Source organism: Oncorhynchus gorbuscha, linkage group LG10, assembly GCF_021184085.1.
Source record: "Oncorhynchus gorbuscha isolate QuinsamMale2020 ecotype Even-year linkage group LG10, OgorEven_v1.0, whole genome shotgun sequence".
Taxonomy (NCBI): Eukaryota; Metazoa; Chordata; class Actinopteri; order Salmoniformes; family Salmonidae; genus Oncorhynchus; species Oncorhynchus gorbuscha.
The window spans coordinates 67331010-67350820 of NC_060182.1; the positions used below are offsets into that span (position 1 = coordinate 67331010).

General features: G+C 43.4%; 1 protein-coding gene across 1 annotated transcript; it reads left to right on the top strand.

The window, feature by feature from the left end:
* The first annotated feature begins 933 nt into the window (after positions 1-933).
* On the top strand, positions 934-19024 carry LOC124046391 (transmembrane protein 39B-like). The gene is made up of 6 exons (XM_046366719.1): positions 934-1822; positions 2198-2279; positions 16568-16901; positions 17163-17350; positions 18390-18510; positions 18658-19024. Exons 1-5 carry the CDS (start codon positions 1771-1773, stop codon positions 18466-18468), a joined length of 735 nt encoding a protein of 244 aa, XP_046222675.1. The 5' UTR covers positions 934-1770; the 3' UTR covers positions 18469-18510; positions 18658-19024.
* The last annotated feature ends 787 nt before the right edge of the window (positions 19025-19811 follow it).

Sequence of the window (19811 nt, forward strand, 5' to 3'; positions counted from 1 at the left end):
TATATATTTTCTTAACTCTTTTTTGAACTGCACTGTTGGTTAAGGGCTTGTAAGTAAGCATTTCACGGTAAGGTCAACGCTTGTTGTATTATGGTGAAATTGTTAACTCGTGAATCTCCAAATTAAAATGATTAGGACGTAATATGTAAATACAGTATTACCACAGAACGACGAGATATAATTCACTGGATTTATAAATATGAAGCATCTGCTTGGCGTTTCCACTAAACTACCAAATTTGGTAGTGGAGAGGAAGCTCAGCCGCCGGCCAGTGGGAGAAGATGGGGGAAAATTTTGATTTTGGCCTACATTCTGAACATATTCTCATCGATGAAACATTTACTCTCAATACAGTTTTCTATTCCCAAAGATGTAATCTGTTATGAACAGAGTGGACTACATTTAGTAGATTTTACACTTTGCCAGAGTTTAAAAAAATCCGTTGTTTAAAATGAGCACAATTGGCGAATTTGAGTTATTGCACAAGTGTACTTCACATAGTATCCGTTTCCTACCGGAACTATGCAAATGTCTGCTAGAATGAGCCAATAGGACCTCGCTAGCTCGTGCTTGGCTCTGCCCATCTATTTGCTTGTTCTACCCAAAACCATGACGCATCTGTTCCCATTGGAAACGGCAGGCTGTGGTCTATTTTGGTTTAGTTATACACATATTTGGTATTGCATGATGTCTCTTCAAAGAAACACTCCTCTCCCACATGTCATGATGTCCTCATCACGTCCCCAAGCTATCACACATCTGTAGTACCTCATCAACACAATGATCAACTTCGTTTATTATAATGGGGAACGTGCATTTTTCTCAACAAATGCTCGGAAAGTTTGTTGTGTAACCTGCAACTTCATATACTGCAACCGCATTTGAGATAAAATCCCTGTCCAAACCTCGGTAAGCTTACATTTTGTATGAGTTGGGTAACGTTAGCTAGCCATTATGCTGTCTGTTTATATGGTAGGCCGCAGTCTTTGGTATTTTGTCGAGCATGCATTTTTACTGTCTTGCCGGAAAGACTGGTTTGGCGGAAAGACGCGTTTTTATCTCGTGCACGTTACGATAAGATGCAGGTACTTGTGTAATATATGTATGACCTGTCGCATCATTGATGAAACTCGGTTTTGTATGCCGGTTCCCGGAAAATATGTTGGTCTCGCCTCATGAGTAAATGTGGTTCCTTCTTTGCCTGACAGGTGTGGCATATCAAGAAACGGATTAAACAGCATGATCATTACACAGGTGGACCTTGTGCTGAGGCATCGATTAGCAGATATTTCTAGACTTGCAGTATGTTTGTTCAAATTGTACTCAGGCCAGTTATTATCGGGTGGATAAATAGCAAATCACTCTTTAATATTCTGTCAATGTTTCGCTTAATATGCCTTATAAACATGATCTTTGATTTGGGTATTGTAAATGAAAAATAACCTTTGGGCACTTTACATTTCAACCATAATCTTAAATTGACTACTGTCCATGACATCACTGGGCTGCAGTATATCATAGCATTGCTAGATGACCATATTTCTTTTGAGCCGTGATGCCTATAGAAATAAGAAAATTAACCAACTTTTCTAATCACCAGGGTGATTTCCTACAGTTTGATCAGTTTAAAGAAAGAGTAGCGCTCAGACACACAAATATACAAGACGAAGAGAAACGTGGGGGTGTCTGCGATGGCAGGTGGACAGAGAGGGGTCAACCGCACTGCTTACTGCAGGTCTCCAATAAACAGTGAGCCAGGCTCGGTCAGCAATGACAACCACTCTACCAGCTCCCCAGTCACAGGTGTTTGCTCTCGGACAAGGTGAGGGGACATTGGGATCGTATGGGTTGACTGTGTACTACATAGAACACTGTGACATGTTGTAAGAGTGTTTCTTTATTCCTTGATTATAGACAGCTGTTTTTTTGTGTAGGCCCATACCACAGTCCTGCTGTTGTGGAGGGTGAGAATAGTAATACGCTATAGTCTTTAGATATCAACCTGTAGTAACACAAAGTAATCTTTTGTTTTGAAAGCCCTGTGTGTTGTACCGTTAGGATTGGCTCGGGTACGAGCCTATCCAGTCCCCCGTTGGCAGCCCAGACCATAGTTCCTGTGAAGCACTGTAAGATCCCAGAGTTATCCATGGACACAAAACGTTCTGTTCAAGCTGCACTTGTTCTTCTGCCACCCCAGTGCCCTCTTTGTCCAGTATGTCAACATCTACAAGACTGTGTGGTGGTACCCCAACTCACACCCTCCCTCACACACCTCGCTGGTGAGTCCATCCCTCTCGCTGACTGATGATGTTAGGCTTTTTAATTAGGCTTTTAGGGTTCATGGCTGACTTTGGGAGATGATTGGTTTGTTTGATTGTGTGTGGTTACTTCATTACCATTGTAGGGTCAGCGATAGCTTAGGTTGGAGACTGTATGGTAAATGCACATCACTCACTCTAGTTAACGACCACAAACTCCGACATAAAGAGTAAAAAACAAAATATACTTTATTCCAGAGGTTTCCAGTATGTACAGCAGTGGTCACCAACCGTTTCTGAGTCAAGATTACTTTCGCAGTCGAAAAGCAAGCTGAGATCTTCCGCTCAGAATTAAAATAAATAATAATAACATTAACCTAAAACTGTTCTGTAGGAATGACGGTTGTGCAGTATGCCTAATACATTGTGACAGTATATTGGCTATGTCTGGCTTGCCCGTATTGTTCTTCTCAGACCATGTTATATTTCAAAGCTTTGATAAAAAATAAAAATAATAATTGTTTATTGTAGCACTTGCGAGGGACAGCTGAGCATAATTTGCCTTTTTATTTTACTGATGGTATCTACATCTGATGGTCATGCTGCTTTCAAGTTTCCGTTTTGGATGACCGTTCAAAGATATTCTTCCCAGCTGGATCTACTTTTTGTCGGCGTTCCCAGTTGTCTTGAACGCACTGAAGTTGTAGATTTCCGAGTTCCCAGTTGTTTTGAACACAACATTAGTCTCAGCGGCGGAGAGAGCAGCAGAGGGTCATCCTCTTACGGTCCCTACTCTCTCCTTCCTTTCCTCCGGTGAGACTGACGAGAGAGAGAGGGGACACCATCTTCCACCTGACTGGCAAAACTCTAGTCGCACCGCATCTGCCTCATGCACAAATCCATATTGTGCCTATGACCAGAGAAAGTGAAATATTTCTCAATATTGAAAGACATGATGAGCAGCTAAGAATAATACAAATGCAGGATATTGACACTTGGCTACTCATTCATTGCTGTGGAAGTAGGGAGAAGCATGTTTTGTAATAGTGTTGAATAAAAACTTACATGAACTCACTCACTCAGCTCTTTTCTGTATTCTTTGACAGTCTCACTGGTCATGGTTTTAAAACTCACATAGGTTAGTATTACATTTGCTGTGGTTGTGGAGGCTGTAGGCACGATGATTTGAGCTATCCGATTGGCCAGCGCAGTAGGCACACTATTTAGCCACAGACCTCCCGGTCTGCCGGGTAGGCGGAGTCTGTCCTTTCAGACAAATGAAATGGTTCAGAATTGGAACACTTTGCCTACCCGGTTCGCAGGGCTTCTGAATCAAGTGTACCTACCGCCAACAGCGCAACACGAAAAAAAAGAGTGCAAGCAATTATGTCTATCGTTGGCTTTTCTACAAACATTTTGGAAATAGACTAGGAATGTTTTGAAGATCGATCAGTTGATCGTGATCAACTGGTTGGCGACCACTGGATAGATATACATGCATACACACGCACAATACTAGTCAACAGTTTGGACACACCTACTCATTCAAGGGTTTTTCTTTATTTTTCTATTTTCTACATAATATAATAATAGTGAAGACAAACTATGATATAACACACATGGAATCATGTAATAACGAATAAAGTGTTAAACAAATCAAAATATCTAAGTTTATATTTGAGGTTCTTCAAATTAGCTATCCTTTGCCTTGATGACAGCTTTGCACACTAGGCATGCTCTCAACCAGCTTTACCTGGAATGCTTTTCCAACCGTCTTGAAGGAGTTTACACACATGCTGAGCACTAGTTGGCTGCTTTTCCTTCACTTTGCGGTCCAACTCATCCCAAACCATCTCAATTGGGTTGAGGTCGGGTGATTGTTGAGGCCAGGTCATCTGATGCAGCACTTCATCAGTCTCCTAAGTCTAACCCTTATCCAACCTGGAGGTGTGTTGGGTCATTGTCCAGGTGAAAAACAAATAATTGTCCCACTAAGCGCATACAAGATGGGATGGCGTATTGCTGTGGTTTCCATGCTGGTTAAGTAGGTGTGTCCAAACTTTTGACGTGTGTGTGTGTGTGTGTGTGTGTGTGTGTGTGTGTGTGTGTGTGTGTGTGTAAACTCAGCAAAAAAAGAAACGTCCTCTCGCTGTCAATTGCTTTTATTTTCAGCAAACTTAACATGTAAATATTTGTATGAACATAACAAGGTTCAACAACAGATGTAAACTGAACAAGTTCCACAGGCATGTGACAAAAGATAAATGGAATAATGTGTCCCTGCACAAAGGGAGGGTCAAAATCAAAGTATCAGTCAGTATCTGGTGTGGCCACCAGCTGTATTAAGTACTGCAGTGCATCTCCTCATGGACTGCACCAGATTTGCCAGTTCTTGCTGTGAGATGTTACCCCACTCTTCCACCAAGGCACCTGCAAGTTCCTGGACATTTCTGGGGGGAATGGCCCTAGCCCTCACCCTCCGATCCAATAGGTCCCAGACATGCTCAATGGGATTGAGATCCCATTGGAAACTTCCGGCGCCGACTGAGATGGCCGCCTCGCTTCGCGTTCCTAGGAAACTATGCAGTTTTTTGTTTTTTTATGTGTTATTTCTTACATTAGTACCCCAGGTCATCTTAGGTTTCATTACATACAGTCGAGAAGAACTACTGAATATAAGATCAGCGTCAACTCACCATCAGTACGACCAAGAATATGTTTTCCGCGACGCGGATCCTGTGTTCTGCCTTACAAACAGGACAACGGAATGGATCGCATGCAGCGACCCAAGGAAACGACTCCGAAAAAGAGGGAAACGCGGCGGTGTTCTGGTCAGACTCCGGAAAAGGGCACATCGCGCACCACTTCCCAGTATTCTTCTTGCCAATGTCCAGTCTCTCGACAACAAGGTTGATGAAATCCGAGCAAGGGTGGCATTCCAGAGGGACATCAGAGTCTGCAACGTTCTCTGCTTTACGGAGACATGGCTTACTGGGAAAACGCTATCCAGGGCGGTGCAGCCAACGGGTTTCTCCACGCATCGCGCCGACAGAAACAAACATCTCTCTGGTAAGAAGAGTGGAGGGGGCGTATGCCTCATGACTAACGGGACATGGTGTGATGAAGAAAACATACAGGAACTCAAATCCTTCTGTTCACCTGATTTGGAATTCCTCACAATCAAATGTAGACCGCATTATCTTCCAAGAGAATTCTCTTCGATTATAATCACAGCCGTATATATCCCCCCCCCAAGCAGACACATCGATGGCTCTGGACGAACTTTATTTAACTCTTTGCAAACTGGAAAACATTTATCCGGAGGCTGCATTCATTGTAGCTGGGGATTTTAACAAAGCCAATCTGAAAACAAGACTCCCTAAATTTTATCAGCATATCGATTGCGCAACCAGGGGTGGTAAAAACCTTGGATCATTGTTACTCTAACTTCCGCGACGCATATAAGGCCCTGCCCCGCCCCCCTTTCGGAAAAGCTGACCACGACTCCATTTTGCTGATCCCTGCCTACAGACAGAAATTAAAACAAGAGGCTCCCACGCTGAGGTCTGTCCAACGCTGGTCAGAACAAGCTGACTCTACACTCCAAGACTGCTTCCATCACGTGGACTGGGACATGTTTCGTATTGCGTCAGATGGGAATATTGACGAATACGCTGATTCGGTGTGCGAGTTCATTAGAACGTGCGTCGAAGATGTCGTTCCCATAGCAACGATAAAAACATTCCCTAACCAGAAACCGTGGATTGATGGCAGCATTCGCGTGAAACTGAAAGCGCGAACCACTGCTTTTAATCAGGGCAAGGTGTCTGGCAACATGACTGAATACAAACAGTGCAGCTATTCACTCCGTAAGGCTATCAAACAAGCTAAGCGTCAGTACAGAGACAAAGTGGAATCTCAATTCAATGGCTCAGACACAAGAGGCATGTGGCAGGGTCTACAGTCAATCACGGACTACAAGATGAAATCCAGCCCAGTCACGGACCAGGATGTCTTGCTCCCAGGCAGACTAAATCACTTTTTGCCCGCTTTGAGGACAATACAGTGCCACTGACACGGCCTGCAACGGAAACATGCAGTCTCTCCTTCACTGCAGCTGAGGTGAGTAAGACATTTAAACGTGTTAACCCTCGCAAGGCTGCAGGCCCAGACGGCATCCCCAGCCGCGCCCTCCGAGCATGCGCAGACCAGCTGGCCGGTGTGTTTACGGACATATTCAATCAATCCCTATACCAGTCTGCTGTTCCCACATGCTTCAAGAGGGCCACCATTGTTCCTGTTCCCAAGAAAGCTAAGGTAACTGAGCTAAACGACTACCGCCCCGTAGCACTCACTTCCGTCATCATGAAGTGCTTTGAGAGACTAGTCAAGGACCATATCACCTCCACCCTACCTGACACCCTAGACCCACTCCAATTTGCTTACCGCCCAAATAGGTCCACAGACGATGCAATCTCAACCACACTGCACACTGCCCTAACCCACCTGGACAAGAGGAATACCTATGTGAGAATGCTGTTCATCGACTACAGCTCGGCATTCAACACCATAGTACCCTCCAAGCTCGTCATCAAGCTCGAGACCCTGGGTCTCGACCCCGCCCTGTGCAACTGGGTACTGGACTTCCTGACGGGCCGCCCCAGGTGGTGAGGGTAGGCAACAACATCTCCTCCCCGCTGATCCTCAACACGGGGCCCCACAAGGGTGCGTTCTGAGCCCTCTCCTGTACTCCCTGTTCACCCACGACTGCGTGGCCACGCACGCCTCCAACTCAATCATCAAGTTTGCGGACGACACAACAGTGGTAGGCTTGATTACCAACAACGACGAGACGGCCTACAGGGAGGAGGTGAGGGCCCTTGGAGTGTGGTGTCAGGAAAATAACCTCACACTCAACGTCAACAAAACTAAGGAGATGATTGTGGACTTCAGGAAACAGCAGAGGGAACACCCCCTATCCACATCGATGGAACAGTAGTGGAGAGGGTAGCTAGTTTTAAGTTCCTCGGCATACACATCACAGACAAACTGAATTGGTCCACTCACACTGACAGCGTCGTGAAGAAGGCGCAGCAGCGCCTATTCAACCTCAGGAGGCTGAAAAAATTCGGCTTGTCACCAAAAGCACTCACAAACTTCTACAGATGCACAATCGAGAGCATCCTGGCGGGCTGTATCACCGCCTGGTACGGCAACTGCTCCGCCCTCAACCGTAAGGCTCTCCAGAGGGTAGTGAGGACTGCACAACGCATCACCGGGGGCAAACTACCTGCCCTCCAGGACACCTACACCACCCGTTGTTACAGGAAGGCCATAAAGATCATCAAGGACATCAACCACCCGAACCACTGCCTGTTCACCCCGCTATCATCCAGAAGGCGAGGTCAGTACAGGTGCATCAAAGCTGGGACCGAGAGACTGAAAAACAGCTTCTATCTCAAGGCCATCAGACTGTTAAATAGCCACCACTAACATTGAGTGGCTGCTGCCAACACACTGTCATTGACACTGACCCAACTCCAGCCATTTTAATAATGGGAATTGATGGAAATGATGTAAATATATCACTAGCCACTTTAAACAATGCTACCTTATATAATGTTACTTACCCTACATTATTCATCTCATATGCATATGTATATACTGTACTCTACAACATCGACTGCATCCTTATGTAACACATGTATCACTAGCCACTTTAACTATGCCACTTTGTTTACTTTGTCTACACACTCATCTCATATGTATATACTGTACTCGATACCATCTACTGTATGCTGCTCTGTACCATCACTCATTCATATATCCTTATGTACATGTTCCTTATCCCCTTACACTGTGTATAAGACAGTATTTTTGTTTGGAATTGTTAGTTAGATTACTTGTTGGTTATCACTGCATTGTCGGAACTAGAAGCACAAGCATTTCGCTACACTCGCATTAACATCTGCTAACCATGTGTATGTGACAAATAAAATTTGATTTGATTTGATCCAGGCTCTTCGCTTGCCATGGCAGAACACTGACATTCCTGTCTTGCAGGAAATCATGCACAGAACGAGCAGTATGGCTGGAGGGTCATGTCAGGATGAGCCTGCAGGAAGGGTACCACATGAGGGAGGAGGATGTCTTCCCTGTAATGCTCAGCATTGAGATTGCCTGCAATAACAACAAGCTCAGTCCGATGATGCTGTGACACACCGCCCCAGACCACGGACCCTCCACCTCCAAATCGATCCCGCTCCAGAGTACAGGCCTCAGTGTAATGCTCATTCCTTTGACGATAAACGCGATTCCTACCATCATCCCTGGTGAGACAAAAACCACAACTCATCAGTGAAGAGCACTTTTTGCCAGTCCTGTCTGGTCTAGCGACCGTGGGTTTGTGCCCATAGGCAACGTTGTTGTCGGGGATGTCTTGTGAGGACCTGCCTTACAACAGGCCTACAAGCCCTCAGTCCAGCCTCTCTCAGCCTATTGTGGATAGTCTGAGCACTAATGGAGGGATTGTGTGTTCCTGGTGTAACTCGGGCCGTTGTTGCCATCCTGTACTTGTCCTACAGGTAAGATGTACCGATCCTGTGCAGGTGTTGTTACACGTGTTCTGCCACTGCGAGGATGATCAGCTGTCCGTCCTGTCTCCCTGTAGCGCTGTCTTAGGCGTCTCACAGTACGGACTTTGCAATTTATTTCCCTGGCCACATCTGCAGTCCTCATGCCTCCTTATAGCATGCCTAAGGCACGTTCACGCAGATGAGCAGGGACCCTGGGCATCTTTCTTTTGGTGTTTTTCAGAGTCAGAAACGCCTCTTTAGTGTCCTAAGTTTTCATAACTGTGACCTGAATTGTCTACCGTCTATAAGCTGTTAGTGTCTTAACGACCGTTCAACAGGTGCATGTTCATTAATTGTTTATGGTTCATTGAACAAGCATGGGAAACTGTTTAAACCCTTTACAATGAAGATCTGTGACGTTATTTGGATTTTTACGAATTATCTTTGAAAGACAGGGTCTTAAAAAAGGGACGTTTCTTTTTTTGCTGAGTTAAAATATATATATATACACGCACACAGTACCAGGCAACTTTGGACACACCTACTTTACCAGCATGGCTACCGCAGCAATACACACTGCTCAAAAAAATAAAGGGAACACTTAAACAACACAATGTAACTCCAAGTCAATCACACTTCTGTGAAATCAAACTGTTCACTTAGGAAGCAACACTGATTGACAATACATTTCACATGCTGTTGTGCAAATGGAATAGACAACAGGTGGAAATTATAGGCAATTAGCAAGACACCCCCAATAAAGGAGTGGTTCTGCAGGTGGTGAACTCTCCGTTCCTATGCTTCCTGGCTGATGTTTTGGTCACTTTTGAATGCTGGCGATGCTTTCACTCTAGTGGTAGCATCAGACTGAGTCTACAACCCACACAAGTGGCTCAGGTAGTGCAGCTCATCCAGGATGACACATCAATGCAAGCTGTGGCAAGAAGGTTTGCTGTGTCTGTCAGCGTCGTGTCCAGAGCATGGAGGCGCTACCAGGAGACAGGCCAGTACATCAGGAGACGTGGAGGAGGCCGTAGGAGGGCAACAACCCAGCAGCAGGATCGCTACCTCCACCTTTGTGCAAGGAGGAGCAGGAGGATCACTGCCTGAGCCCTGCAAAATGACCTCCAGCAGGCCACAAATGTGCATGTGTCTGCTCAAATGGTCAGAAACCGACTCCATGAGGGTGGTATGATGGCCCGACGTCCACAGGTGGGGGTTGTGCTTACAGCCCAACACCGTGCAGGACGTTTGGCATTTGCCAGAGAACACCAAGATTGGCAAATTCAGCACTGGCGCCCTGTGCTCTTCACAGCTGAAAGCAGGTTCACACTGAGCACATGTGACAGACGTGACAGAGTCTGTAGACGCCGTCGAGAACGTTCTGCTGCCTGTAACATCCTCCAGCATGACCAGTTTGGCGGTGGGTCAGTCATGGTGTGGGGTGGCATTTCTTTTGGGGGCCGCACAGCCCTCCATGTGCTCGCCAGAGGTAGCCTGACTGCCATTAGGTACCGAGATGAGATCCTCAGACCCCTTGTGAGACCATATGCTGGTGCGGTTGGCCCTGGGTTCCTCCTAATGCAAGACAATGTGGCTGGAGAGTGTCAGCAGTTCCTGCAAGAGGAAGGCATTGATGCTATTGATGCCCGCCCGTTCCCCAGACCTGAATCCAATTGAGCACATCTGGGACATCATGTCTCGCTCCATCCACCAATGCCACGTTGCACCACAGGCACATGGAGGCCACACACACTACTGAGCCTCATTTTTACTTGTTTTAATGACATTACATCAAAGTTGGATCAGCCTGTTGTGTGTTTTTCCACTTTAATTTTGAGTGTGACTTTCAACTATGTAAAGAAAAAAGTATTTAATAAGATATATTTCATTCATTCAGATCTAGGATGTGTTATTTTAGTGTTCCCTTTTTTTTGAGCCGTGTATAATATTGCATTTAGAAAGTATTCAGACACTTTGACATTTTTGCTATGTTACAGCCGTATTCTGAAATGTATTACATCTTTTTTCCCTCATCAATCTACACACAATATTAAAGCAAAAACGTTTTATTTTTATTTTTTTAGAAATGTTTACTGATTTATAAAAATAAAACTATCACATAAGCATTCAGGTCCTTTACTCAGTACTTTGTTGAAGCACCTTTGGCAATGATTATATCCTCAAGTCTTCTTGGGTTTGACCCATCAAGCTTGGCACACATCTATTTGGTGAGTTTTTCCCATTCTTCTCTGCAGATTCTCTCGAGCTGTCAGGTTGGATGGGGAGCGTCGCTGCGCAGCTATTTTCAGGTCCCCCCCAGAGATGTTCGATCGGGTTCAAATCCGCCCTCTTGCTGGGCCACTCAAGGACATTCAGAGAATTATCCCAAAGCCCCTCCTGCGTTGTCTTGGTTGTGTGCTTACGGTCGTTGTCCCGTTCTAAGGTGACTTTTCAGCCCCCCAGTCCGAGGTCCTGAGCGCGTTGGAGCAGGTTTTCATCAATCGCTCTGTACTTTGCAGCATTCATTCTTCCCTCGATCCTGAATACTCTCCCAGTCATTGCTACTGAAAAACATCCCCACAGCATTATGCTGCCACCACCATGCTTCTCCACCATGCTTCTCATTGGGGATGGTGGCAGATTTCCTCCAAATGTGACGCTTGGCATTCAGGCCAAAGAGTTCAATCTTGCTTTCATCAGACCAGAGATTCTTGTTTCTCATGGTCAGAGTCCTTTAGGTGCCTTTTGGCAGACTCCAAGCTGGTTGTTGTGTGCTTTTCATTGAGGAGTGGCATCCGTCTGGCCGCTCTACCATGAAATCCTCATTGGTGGAGTGCTGCAGAGATGGGAGAACCTTCCAGAAAGACAACCATCTCCAAAGGGGAACTCTGGAGCTCTGTTGAGCTCAAGCTCTACTCTTTACTTTCATTTTGGGGCACCACGAGAGTGGTTGTTTAAAGAGTTACCATCTCCCGAATTAAACTCTAAAGGTCTTATCTATCTCATTCACAAAACAGTCAATGTATTTATCATAACCTTGTATCATATCATCATTCTGAACAGTCGTAACCTCCTGCATCTGCAAAAACCCCAGCCTTACTTATGATTCAGTACTACACAAATTGGTTTAATTATTTATTTACTAGCTAGCTAAATGATAACACAGGATAAACATACACACCTAATACTAGGGTTGCACCGATATGACATTTTTGGCTGATACTGATATCAAACATTTAACTTGCCCGATATTTAAAATTTTATTGACCTTTTGAGCATTCTAGTATAGTTGAAATACACACACACTGACCAAAATGTTGTTTTGTTGGAATTTACGTATGTCCCCATTACCAGTATAGTAATAATAATAATAATAATAATAATAAGACATAATAAGACATAATAATAATAATAATAATAATAAGACATAATGAAAAGCTATTTCTTTCACTTGCCTGCTGTGGTCTTTCGTTGTTCAGTCGTTTCATTCTTAACCAGGATATCAAATCAAATTTTGTCACATGCACCGAATACAACAGGTGTAGACCTTAGTGAAAGGCTTACTTCCAAGCCCATAACCAACAATTCAGTTTAAAAAAAGAAGAAATAAAAGTAACATGATTAAAGAGCAGCACTAAAATAACAATAGCAAGGCTATATACGGGGGGTACCGGTACAGAGTCAATGTGCGAGCACATTGGTTAGTCGAGGTAATATGTACATGTAGGTAGAGTTATTAAAGTGACAGAGTAGCGGCATCGTGGGGGGGGGGGGGGCAATGCAAATAGTCTGGGTAGCCATTTGAATAGATGTTCAGGAGTCTTATGGCTAGCGGGTAGAAGTTGTGGTCTGTTTTAAGGTCTTACCCACATCAACTGCAGAGAACGTGGTCACAGTCATCCGGAACAGCTGACACACTCATGCATGTTTCAGTATTACTTGCCTCGAAGCGAGCATAGAAGTAAGTTACCTCGTCTGGTAGACTTGTGTCACTGGGCAGCTCTTGGCTGTGCTTCCCTTTGTAGTCTGTAATGGTTTGCAAGCCCAGCCACATCTGACGAGCGTTCGGAGCCGGTGTAGTACGGTTCTATCTTAGCCCTGTATTGACGCTTTGCCTGTTTGATGGTTCGTCAGCGGGCATAGCGGGATTTCTTATAAGCTTCCAGGTTAGACTCCCGCTCCTTGAAAACGGCAGCTCTACCCTTTAGCTCAATGTGGATGTTGCCTGTAATCCATGGCTCCTCGTTATAGTATATACGTACGGTCACTGTGGGGACAACGTCACTGATGATGCCAGTGACTGATGTGGTGTACTCCTCAATGCCATCGGAAGAATCCCAGAACGTATTCCAGTCTGTGCTAGCAAAACAGTCCTGTAGCTAAGCCTCTGTGTCATCTTACCACTTTTTGTACTGACCGAGTCACTGGTGCTTCCTGCTTTAATTTTTGCTTGTAAGCAGGAATCAGGATGTCGTGTCTTTACTATCATTAAACTGAAGACATAGTTTTCATCAAAGATTTTCTGTAATTAGTATTACGCGATCAACTGATTAATCATGTAAATGTAATTAACTAGGAAGTCGGGGCACCAACGAAAAATATTCAGATTACAAAGTTATCATTTCCTCAAATAACTTTACCTCACATTAGTCTCATTCCAAACGTCGTAAATTGTTGGTTCAAATATTCAGTCGTGAAGCTAATAGCAGTGACACCCATAGAAAGTAGCTCACAGATGTTAATTTCAACAATACGGTGTACCTCTGGTAGGGCAACATCTGAAAAATAGCGCCTACTTGGTAGTGTGTACCGGGGCTCGAGGTGCTTGACCAGTCGGCAAAAGCCAACATCATCCACAACAGAACGGTTGATTGTCAAGGGCAATGAATTCCATTATCTTGACGTTTTTATGGATTTCACCCTTGAGTTGTCTCGTTGACATTTTCTTTCTCTTTCAAATGACTGCTCGACTTGAACCTGTTTAGGTGTTCAAGTGCGCTTAGTTTTTTTCTGCTTTTGTTCTAAGTAGTTGCTGAACGTCTGGGGATGATGCTCTTTCAAATGAGTAATTTGGTTTCTGGTATTGAACGATTTCACTTTCTCCCCTCCTCGGGAAATAATAGCAGCACAAACATTGCATATGACCTTTTTGGTATCTTCCTTTGAAACTTCAAAATAGATCCACACAGCAGACATTGTGGGCTAGGTTAGGAATGGTGTGTAGCACTATTTCTTTGTGGTGTCATCTACGTTATATAGGTATGAACGTCAGCTTTGACATCGGCTTTAAACTAGACATCGGGCAGATGTTGGCATTTTTAGCTAAGATCGGCCGATTCCAATATGCTTACCCATATATCGTGCATCCCTACTTAATACCTAGCGGACTGGCACAATATGGCGGCTTGTTACAAAAAGACATGTAGGGCGAGAGAGGGACAGAGACAATACTTTGGTACATTTAGAAACTACTCTCACAATAATCATATACTTTGCACACCGCCGCCCGTTTTGGAGTAAGAAATCATTAATGTATTTACGTGTGAATGCCTTGGTTTGCGGTGTATCTCTGTCGGAACCAAGCCTTCTTGGAAAGGGGTTTGGTTGGGTCTTTCCGCTGCACTCTTGTAATGCTCTGATTGTCCAAAAAGGTCCCCACCCGTGTTCTACTGTTGTTGTCTGGTATCCGTTGACTTGTCGTGTAGTCCTGGACAGAACTAGAGTTTATTCTACTTTCCGTTCGCTCCTGAAGCTGATTCTTTGAAGATAGGCTAGCCAGCTGTGTCAGTGGTTCCCAGTGGGGTGATGAATATAATGGTTTGAAGAGGGTAGTAGAATGCTCCCACTTAAATTAGCTTTACTTAGGACAGCTAATCAGCCGTACCAGATCATCTCAATGATGATCAATGGAAACAGGATGCCCCTTAGCTCAATTTCGAGTCTCATAGCAAAGGGTCTGAATATTTATGTAAATAAAGTATTTCTGTATTTTTTTTAAATTGATCTTAGCAAAAAAATGCAATAACTGTTTTTGCTTTGCCACTATGGGGTTATTGTGTGTAGATTGAGGAAATTGTTTTATTTAATAAAAATGTTTAATACGGCAACATGTGGGAAAAGTCAAGGGGTCTGAATACTTTCCGAAGGCACTATAGTCAGCAATATGTTTGGAACATCAAATCTAAAAAAAATCCCAATATTGAATCGCAATACATTTAGTATCATGAGAATCGCAATGCATACCTAAGTATCGTGGTAATATTATATTGTGAGGTCCCTGGCAATTCCCAGCTCTAGTATCTTCAGGTAAGTGCAATTATTTCCACAGGGATAACAAAAATGAGAACATTGTCAGATAACCGTATGGCTCCACAGATGATAAACTACATCTGATGAAAAGTGACAATTACAACTAGCCTTCTAGAATGTAAACAAAACCCACAAGCCCAAATAGTGGACATGAGTCGCTGCATGATCTCTTAGATAGTATCCCATAACAAAAAAGCAAGAGAACTGGAGCAATGTATTGTACCAAACACTGAAACATGACTTAAACCAAGAACTTTCTCTATTATAAATGTAGGAAAAATCCCAAATATGCTCCCACACCCATTGTGTGGGGGTTTGTTTGTTTGTATTTGACCACATTAGGTGGACATAATGTCACTACAGATTTGATAAATGATTGACAATGTCCCGTTTATGGAGGACCGGATGTGCATATTGGCAGTGTCCATTCTTTGTACCCACAAGCCCAAATAACATCTGACAAATTTGATGAACTACACCCTGAAAGTGATTCCTTTCCAAATGTTGTCACTATACTGTTGTAAATGATTTCACTTCTCATGGCATGCTAATTTAGTTTTCAGTAAGTAATATGATGTTTTGTCTGATGCAGAACTTCTACCTCTATTCAGTCATCATACTGGCTCGCAGGCTGATTGCAGCGATTGTAAAAGAGGTAGGAATTCACATTTAGCTATTTTTGATAATATAGATTTGTTATAAACAATACAGCAATTTGCAACACTTTTACTCATGCAAGTGTTATTTTGTGATATTTTTCAATTTAATGTTTTTTGGCACCATTCTGTTTTTTCTCAAACCCACTTGGTTCTTTTTCTGTCCCTAATACCTTATTGTCATATAACAACAAATGTCATTCCTGTCTGCCCCCCTTTTCTCTCTCAATGCCTCTCAAGGCGTCCAGAAAATCACATTGTAGGATTTTGTATGAATTTATTTGCAAATTATGGTGTCTTTATGGGTGACAATTTTGTATTGTTAAACAAAATGTCTTTCTCTGAGCAATTTTATTAGGTGTTAATTTATATATATTTTTAAAAGTTCTGCATACATTGTAACTCAATATTTGTTTGATTTATTTTATATATTTATATATATATTTTTGGATTATATTTATTTGATTTTGTCATTTCTGCTCATTTTTTATTGAGGGTGCCATTCATTTTAGAGGTGACTGTACATGACCTATTCACTGCCCAACAACACTCACTAGTATCAACCTTCACTAGGGATCAGAGCCCTTGTCAAGTTCAACGACTCTGAACACCTCCAGTGTCTCAGAGTAACGTGATGCTCTCCATACAGCTCAAGTCGGTCATCAGTGTCAATTAGGATTCAAATGACCTGAATAGCCTGAAAGATAACCATGTCAGTTTGGAATACGTTGTAACCTGAAAGTTCTGCAATCCCCTGTTTCCACAGGTTCGGGATGTACATTCCCCTTTCCCGGTTAAACTGCTACTTCTGCCGGGAGGGGCCACTCTCGCCCATCACTAACATCGGGTCGAAGGAGCTGGGTAGCATGGGGCGCCGCCGTGACTACATGACGGCTTTGAACGAGACGTGGAAGCAGCACACCAGCCAGCTGTACGGGGTCCAGGCCATGCCCACACGCGCCTGCTGCCTCTCCCCAGACCTCATCCGCAAAGAGGTGGAGTACCTGAAGATGGACTTCAACTGGAGGATGAGGGAGGTGCTGGTCAGCTCCATGTTCAGTGCCTACTACGTGGCCTTCGTACCTGTATGGTTTGTTAAGGTGAGTAACTAATAAGTGACTTCCCAGCCTTATGTGTTGTGACGTACTAACTACTGAGATTTGAGAAAGGAGGGTCTACCGTCAGATCTCCCTTTTTTGTTTTTTTTTGCACCGTAGTGCAGCATTGATATATATCGCCAATTAGGTTTGTCAACATAATCAAGAATAGATACATTGCTTAATGCCTGCAGTTGCAATGTGTCTCTGAGGGCGCTGTGTTTTTCTGGCTGCTTATTCTGGTTGTGTGCTGGTCCTCTGCAGAGCACACAATGCGTGGACAAGCATTGGTCCTGTGAGCTCTTCATCCTGGTGTCTGTCAGTACCTCAGTCATCCTCATGAGGCACCTGCTGCCCCCACGCTACTGTGACCTGCTCCACAAGGCTGCAGCACACCTGGGCAGCTGGCACAAAGTGGACCCTTCTCTCTGTTCCAACGTCCTGCAGCACATGTAAGTACTACTAGTGAGGAGGCATCACGGCCTGAGAAGCACTGATGATATCACTGAGGGTTTGGGAGGGACTAGAATTCTGTAATTACTTTAGTAATAACATTGTTTTTAATATTGTTGTTACTCATAAGTGTCCGCTTAGGGCCCCGCGGCCCCCAGGGGCCTCCCAACCAAAAAACAAAACAAATTAGGAAATCAGTTGGTTTAAACGTACTGTTAGTATAGTAGAAAAAAACATGTGTAATTTCAAAATTTGGTAGTGCATCAGCAGTTTTCATCGTTTTAGGTCAGTCACTCAATTAGCCCATTTCATCTAACATGTTATATGTTTCTAGGTAAGTTAGTCTAGCCAGCAATCTAACCCTTGTAGTTATCATGGCAGAATCAGGGGCCCTGACGTCGCGGGGGCCCCCATTGATTTTGTTATTCACTCAGATATCATATGAAAATGGCAAAAGTCATGGCAAAATGTGTAGAATAGCAGGAAATTAGCCTTAAAAACTGCTAAATGTTTTCTCCATCCCTTGGCAAAATGATTTGAACTTCAGGAAATTAGCTTTACAACTGTAACATTTTCTCTACGCTGCCAAGAGGGCCACTAAAATGTTTTGCCCCCCAACCACTCTCGCTTAGGGCCCCCATAAAGCTAGAAACGTCCCTGTTACTTGTTGTAGTATATTCAAGGGCATCATGCACCTGCATACAGTTGGGGGCAAATACAGGAATTCATTTGAATGAGACTATGAACTCTGGAAAGAACATTTGTTCATCCTCACTATGTTAATCCATCCAATCGTAGTCACAGGGAGAGTGGACCAGCGAATCAGGTCTTTAATTTAGCATTTGAGGGGAGTGTAGTTTTCTTTAAACAGATTCTTAAGGGCTGAGCTAAAATGTATTCCCAGATATTTGCATCCATTTGACTTCCAAGAGAAAGGACAGACTAAACTCTGCTCATTTGATAGCTGGCTATTTAACAGACGAGTGTTCGATTAGCTTTGTATCTATTTGAACCCTCTTCTCTCTTTTCCTCCTACAGATGGACGGAAGAGTACATGTGGCCCCAGGGTGTCCTGGTCAAACACAATAAAAATGTATACAAGACCATAGGGCACTAGAATGTAGCTGTCCCCTCGGACGTCTCCCACTATCACTTTTATGTGAGTAACACCAAATGCAAGACGGTTCTTGTTTGCACCTCAGGCAGCCAAAGCTAAAGGGCTTGTTGTACTTCCAGACATTGTTTGTTCAATAACAACATGCCTCCTCTTTTTTTGTCTATTTTTATCCTTTAATTTTTCTTCAAGCCCTTACGAATGTTGAACATCCTCATCATCTTGGAAGGTGCGATGATATTCTACCAGCTCTACTTGTTGATATGCTCAGAAAGGTGGCATCAGATGAGATCCTTGGCTTTAATTCTCTTCACCAACTACTACTCCTTCTTCAAAGCTTCTCAGAGACAGAATAATCTTAGGCAAGGCACACTCATACTCCAATAGCTCACCGGACCAGAAATTAAGTTAAAGACGTAAGTTATTGCTGGTAATTTGTCTTGGAACAAGAAAACACACATGAGAGCTTTGTATTTTTGCTACAACTGTATTTTGTATCACTGTTTTTGTTCTGAGCTGCCATAATAAAAAATAAACATATTTTTGTATTCCTTTTAAAGGTTCTGCCCATGATTCTTTGTGGTTGAACTGTTGTTGACCCTTGCTGTCTGATGTCTTCTCTTTCCCACTAGAGGGCTCCTTACCACACCTACAACTCTATTCATTTATTTTCACCAACAATGTCAATATAATTCCTTTTTCAATATAGATATTAGATATAGAGTATTTCAATATAATCAAAGAATGATTATTAACATTTAGAATGTGTCAATGTCACAGCTATATTGTTTCTCATTATTTAAAAATGTGCCTATTCGCAGAAGACATGGCTCTAAAGCTGCTAATAACTTCTGAAAAATAAAACATTTTACTAGGGGCCTAAACCCACTCCAGGCTGGTGGCATTGTTCTCAAGTATTGGTATTTTTCCAATGCTATCTTTCAAAAGAATCTTCTATACAACCCTTTTTTTCTTGGCAAGCAGGTCCACCTGACAGAGCCGCATTGAATGCACTTCAGCATCTTTCAACAACGTGCTCATGGGACCTAAATTATCTGGTTTGCACTCTCCATCCAGGAGCATGACCACTCAGACTTGTTGTGATGGGACAATTATAGTGCATGTTCCCGCTCATTGGATCATATCCCAGTGGAAGAAATGTTGTGTCTGGCCCTTTAAGTGCAGGATAAAGACGTATAGCTCAGTGGTGAGTGAGCTCCATTGCCGCGTCTGGGATTTTATTTAGCGTTTTCTATGTGGCTGTTGTCCACTACTCATATTATTTTTTCAATTAATCAAACGTTATGAAGAAGATGTGTATGAGATGATAAACATTCTTCAGAGGA